The following is a 6,171-nucleotide window of genomic DNA, read 5'->3' on the forward strand; positions in this document are numbered from 1 at the left end:
CCACCGGGAGGTCGGCCCACACGCCTGCTCTTTTTCTTCCCATAGTAATATGCTATAAAACAGGTACTGTTAGTTTTACAGAGCCATTCTAAACATCGATGCAGAATCGTCCACGTCCGCATCGCGATGCAACGATTCATTTCGACACCCCTAATATGTACTGATATTGATAAAATAGAGAAAAGAGGCTCACTGTATTTGGTTTTGGTGAGCACAGAGCAGTTCTCTGAGCAGCGCTCCAGCACCATTCGTGGGCCGAACAGGTTGGGACAGCACTCCAGCTTAATGCAGGTTTTCCGACAGAAATCAGCCACCTGGTCTGCAGTGCGAACAATCGCTACTGTCGCTCTGTAACTCTTCCCTTTGTACCTGTAAAGCACAAAGACTGGTCAGAAAACTGAAAGCAAACTATTTATGTTAATTATTATAAACAATGATAAAAAAAACTTGTTCCAACAACCTGTTTAATCAACCTTTTACAGGTACCTCTGTAGACATGTTTTTTTTTTTTCTCTTCACTTCTGCAGAAAAGAAATGTTTAGGGCACCATATACTCACTTGGCTTTAAGTGTCTCTCCATGACCCTGCCAGCGGCCCTCCTGGTCCAGCTGCAGCTCTCTCAGCACTCGACTGGGCTTATAGGCAGAATTTATCAGCAGTGTCAGCACCTGGACAGGCCACAGGTCAATAGGTCAGCATTACCAACACACAGTGAAAACAGAACAGAATAGTTCAACTCCAGTTTCTGAGCCATGTTTAAAGTTATTACAAAATGCAGATAAAAGGATATACATATTGTTTCAAAGCAGCTTTACAGAAAATGAATGTTTCTACATTTCAATTGAAATTGATCTGTTATCAGAGGTGACTTTGATATGATTTTATACAAATCATGCTGTTAGTTAACGACACATATTCATTGTGACTGCCTATCTATATTACAGCAACCATAAACATCTAGGCTATTATTTTACTAAATTTTTCAGATTTTTACATCTGGCTATAAAGTGGTTAAAATTATTTTTTTTTATTATGTACTACTATAAATGTATTACATTTTTCTGTAATGCTTTTGAAAAAAAGTCTCTTATGCTTACCAAGGCTGAATTTATTTGGTTGCAAATACGTTAAAATCAGTAATGTGAAATATTAGTTCAATTTAGTTTTCTATTTTAATAAATCTTAAGAGTGCAATTTATTCCTGTGATGCAAAGCTATATTTTCAGCAACCATTACGCCAGTCTTCAGTGTCACATGATCCTTTAGAAATCATTCTAATATGCGGATTTGCTGCTCATGTTCCTGTTATTATTATGTTCAGACACTTAGTGTCATGTCTTAGAACACGTTTGATCCCTGTAAAAATCACCATTATACATTTTTGCACATTTCCATTCGAGTTTTATACAGCAGAATAGGAGGTTTTAAGTACTATTAATAACATTCACTCGTTACATTTTGTAATTTAGAAAGAACAAATTTAAATACTACTGCAAATCAGCAGTCTGTTATGGCTAACCTCCTTCAGCACCAGGACACAGTTCCCAGGTCCCACACACTGCGGCAGCTCTGCAATACGGCCCTTATTGAGGTAGGGCCCTGAAAAGCAGCGATGGTTAAAATAGATCTTGGGGCAACAGTACTTCCCATTCGCCTGGCCTGTTGGTGACACAGACAAGATTAAAATAGTACAATGTTAGAGACCATTGAGCTTTTATTAGTGTGTAAACGGCTGACAAGGAAGGCCATGCATGTGAAGAAATGTTCAGATGTGTATCTAGCACTTACCCATCTCAGTCTGACTGCTGTTAATCTGTTGTTTGGTAGTATCAGGTGAGGAGTCTTTGGATGGTACCCGGCTGTGATGAAAGAGATAAATTAGTGTTTTTCCATAATCAAAAGTACTTGAATTCAATTCAAACACTTTTGTGTCTTTCTTACTGTTTCTCTGGCTGAACAACTGCAACCTTTCTCTGTTTCTCCACTGCAAAGAACAAATAAAATATGAATTTATGTCTCTTAAAAAGCCAACCCTAGTAAAAAAAGTAATATATTTTATACATATAAACATATAGCTTGAGATCTATTTGGAGTAATACCTGTGCACAATGCACATTTCTTAATATTAAGCTTAAAATGTGTTTTAATATCACTATTGATGAGGATTGTATGATCATTGAATAATATCGGTCTTTAAATGCTAAATATTTAAAGTGTACCTGAAGTATACTTGCAATAGTTCCACTTTAGCACAATCAAATATACTTCAGTATATCTGTACTTCAGCACTACTTCTGCACATTTAAAGTGCATTAAGAACAAAATTAGTTGTTCCAATTTAGCAAACTTCAAGTATACCAGTTTAGTATACCAAAAGTACAATTGCAGGGTATTTTTATTAAGTACATAAATAAATGTATTTGTAGTATACTTACAATTAACTAAATATATTTAAAATATATATATTTTTTTCTATACTTTTTTTACTAGGGAACATCAAATATAAATATCAATTTAAGAAGCAATTTGTGTGCATAGCACCTTGGCTGTAAAACTGACCTTTGGGCTTGCAGGGGTGCAGAAGAGGATAGCCATTGGTCTCACACCAGCTCACTGGAAAAATATCCATGGAGTCTGTGTGAACTATGATCTCTGGGATGGCTTGCTTCAGACCTGAACAAAGAGCGGGAGGGAGAGATAAATAAGCCTACTGACCTTCTGCGATGTCTATAGAGGGTTAAACCCAGTCTTATATTAGTCCATTAGTGGTCTTGCTGCTATTTTTAATCAGGGTCTCTGCTTTGTTAGTTTCCTCTGAAGCCAGTTCAAGGAGACACTGCATAATTATTTTTGGTCATTCAGAGCTGCCATGCTAAAAAAAAAAAAAAAAAAAAAAAAAAAAAAAAAAAAAAAAAAAAAAAAAAAAAAAAAAAAAAAAAAAAAAAAAAAAAAAAAAAAAAAAAAAAAAAAAAAAAAAAAAAAAAAAAAAAAAAAAAAAGGAGTGTTGACATCACACCTTCCAAACGAATCCACATGTGTTGACCTTTGACCTTGGTAACAGTTGCTACATGAATGTTTTCAGGGCAGAGTGGGTTAACAGCCTCCAGCATCATGGACTCTTTAATGCACTGATCAGAAGGGTCCTACAAGGAAATTTAAAAAGCAAGTCAAAGTCTTGCAATAAATTCTAATCATTTGAAAGAAATAATTACTTTTATTCGTTTATTAAGATGCATTAAATTGATCGAAAGTGACATTTCATTTTCAATGCTATAACATATTTCTAATTTCTATTCATCAAAGAATCCAAAAACTAAATTCCAGAAAAATATACAGCAGCACTGAAACAAATAGATAATAAATGTTTTTTGAGCAGCAAATCAGCATATTAGATTGATTGAGTAATGATGCTGAAAATTCAGATTTGCCATCACAAGAATGTTCAAAAAATATATACAGTATATAAACAATATGTATATATATACACATATACAAAAAATATATTTACATATTAAGAGTCACAATTTACTGTCAAATGGTATGATAATTTCTTCAATTAACTAATAATATCAAAGTACTTCATAAGGTTTTTTTATTATTAAAATGAGTTTTCAAAAATGTAAAACATGTTAACAATAAAAGAGTTATATTGAGGTATATAATTATGTAAAATTAGCATTTTTAATGCATTTGTAATGTGTTTAATGTATTTTTGTAATGCCTTTGCCCCAAATATGTAGAATAAGAAACTCACAGGAGGAAAGCATTGCTGAGGGGCTGCTTCAGCTTCACACTGCTTTAGATAGTCTGCCCAGTCAAAGTCCTGACCTTGGAACCCTACACACACACACACACACACACACACACAGGTCAACAAGTGCACCTGAGAAACGGTCAACTGCATGACTCACTCCCTAATATACATATAGATTAGAAAATAACTGAAAACGCTAGATGAAACAAGATTTTAACATTGAAGTAAATCACAAACAGAGCCCCAATGGCAATTGAAATGATGAACCAATCAATATGTTGATTGGCAATTAGCAGCATGCGAGGCGTAAAAGAGATCTGACAATAAACACTTTGATATGTGAATGCTCACAGCAACAAAGGTCCAAAGAGGTCAAAATCCTAAACTAAGACCACAGTATATCAACACAACCTGGTGTCAAGAAAACACCTGGAAACCAGATCAAAATAAATGATGAATCGCATTAATGGATTTCTCATCCAGATGGGTTTATGTTTGGCTGAAGCCTGAGTGTCTGTTTTCAGCTGTTAAAATTAGGGGTGGAACAGTTCAACTTACTCACGGTTCGGTTTGTATCATGGTTTTAGAGTCACGGTTTCGGTATGGTTCGGTATGTGCTATGTCTAGGCAAAAACTATACTGTCAAATAAAAATAAAGAAAATAAGAATAATCTATCTAACTACAAGCAACAGTACTGTAGTATCTAAAGTAAATAGGCTATCAACGTGTGCGGTTCAGGTCTCACCTGTGCGCGCGCTATCAACACCCGGGTGATGACGGAATAAATGCTCATATTCCAGCATACGGCATTCGCATTGAACAAGAGTGAATGGTTTGTCCACGTTTTTTTTCCATCGCTGTTGTTGTAATGTGTTGGGAAGCCAGAATGCGCATCCATCAACAGAAACATGTATTAGCCGAACCCTGTTTGTTTTACATGTTATTTATAGCAAACCGTATTACAGATGAGTTGTTAGATTTAAGTTGAACCGCGGTCCTAGCGCATGCCGAACCGTGTGTGGAGAACCGTACGGTTCGATTTTTTTCCGCGAACCGTTCCACCCCTAGTTAAAATGGGGAAGGATCCATAATGACATGGCCAGCCGTCCCACACCAGCCATTAGGTCTAATGACTGCTCTGCTGGGCAGTATAACTGCCCCCGAATGAAGCCATTTTTCAGGACAGAGAGCATCCTACAGTAAAGACACTGCTCGCTCATGTGTGCGCATTACCACAAAACCAATGTTTCATGGACAGCAGGATGGAGTGAAATGCTTGGTGGCATATTCAATCACCAGATCTTTTTGGCAAAGTTTTCCTGCTCGAGAAGAATGATGCAATTGTTCCTTACAGACAGTTCAGGACTTGTAAGACAGCATTCCAAAAAAAGAAGCTGTTCTGAAAGAAAAGGGTGGACCTCCTTTCTGTTAGGTCCTTTTATTAATAAATTGTTAGACATTTGTGTTATTTCACTTTCCTTACTGTATATGACAATTAAAAGCAGGCTAAATGTATGGACCTAGAGGAGGGCTGAGCTTGACTCCATTCTTCAGACTCCACTGTGTAGGGAAGATTCCTGGACCGTCTCTGTGACATAGGAAAGAGCGTCCGCCTCCCTCTTTCTGTGCCTCGTCTCTCATATCGTCCATTTGCACCAGAAAAAAATGGTCATTAAACACCTGTCACACACAGACAAACAAGTAAATGAACAGAGCACACAGAGCTAAGAAGAAGGGCACAGCTCTGCAACTAGTTTTCCTGTTCATCCTGAGCTCAGTTATCTGGAAAACACCCATGTTTATGGAAAACACTCATCCGTCAGTGTGAAATGTCTGACCTTCATGTGTGGTAACACTGAGGAGACTAATTCTCTTGACCCTTCTGAAGGCCTGTTTTTAGCCAACATCATTAATAACAGGCAAAGGTTGTGTTTGACAGAATACTAACTGAAAAACAGAGGTCATTTCTGGTTTATAACCCCAAATTAGCACTACATTTGTCTATTACAGAGCTATATATAATAGCACAGTATTAGTGTAACAGGTCCAAACTACAACTGTTTACACAAATTTTGGCGGTGATAACTTTAGGGTTCATTACGATACCTTCATCACAGTGGCTGGACTGATGGTGAAGGGAGCTGCTGGGTCCACAGCTTCCAGCTTCATCCCTTCAGTAAAGGAGTGTGGATTGATGGCTGATCTGTCCTGAATACAGAAACAAATGCATAGTTTGAATATGACTGAACAATTTAAAAACAAAAAATAAAGTAGAAACAAGCAGAAAAAGCATTGTCATTGTTTCACACACCACAATATACACAGGCAAATCTATAAACAGTTTATTTTTTTAACATTACAGCAATAACTGTTGTGTTTTTTTATATTATATTTATATTTATATATATATTTATAT

The 6,171-nt window shown here is 36.4% G+C and overlaps 1 protein-coding gene across 1 annotated transcript in view; it reads right to left on the minus strand.

Moving 5' to 3' along the window:
• The window catches only part of LOC107755183 (scm-like with four MBT domains protein 1), a gene marked incomplete at its 5' end in the record, with an annotated part of 12,876 nt that extends 6,913 nt beyond the window's left edge, over positions 1–5,963 (minus strand). The window contains 10 exons of the mRNA XM_016571893.1: positions 194–369; positions 559–668; positions 1,520–1,659; positions 1,789–1,859; positions 1,942–1,984; positions 2,560–2,673; positions 3,017–3,143; positions 3,755–3,837; positions 5,276–5,435; positions 5,862–5,963. Coding sequence (XP_016427379.1) covers positions 194–369; positions 559–668; positions 1,520–1,659; positions 1,789–1,859; positions 1,942–1,984; positions 2,560–2,673; positions 3,017–3,143; positions 3,755–3,837; positions 5,276–5,435; positions 5,862–5,963 — 1,126 coding nt within the window. The remainder of the gene's footprint in view (positions 1–193; positions 370–558; positions 669–1,519; positions 1,660–1,788; positions 1,860–1,941; positions 1,985–2,559; positions 2,674–3,016; positions 3,144–3,754; positions 3,838–5,275; positions 5,436–5,861) is intronic.
• Between the last annotated feature and the right edge of the window lie 208 nt (positions 5,964–6,171).

This window comes from Sinocyclocheilus rhinocerous, unplaced genomic scaffold, assembly GCF_001515625.1.
Source record: "Sinocyclocheilus rhinocerous isolate Xijiao unplaced genomic scaffold, SAMN03320098_v1.1 scaffold5188, whole genome shotgun sequence".
In the NCBI taxonomy this organism is placed as follows: domain Eukaryota; kingdom Metazoa; phylum Chordata; class Actinopteri; order Cypriniformes; family Cyprinidae; genus Sinocyclocheilus; species Sinocyclocheilus rhinocerous.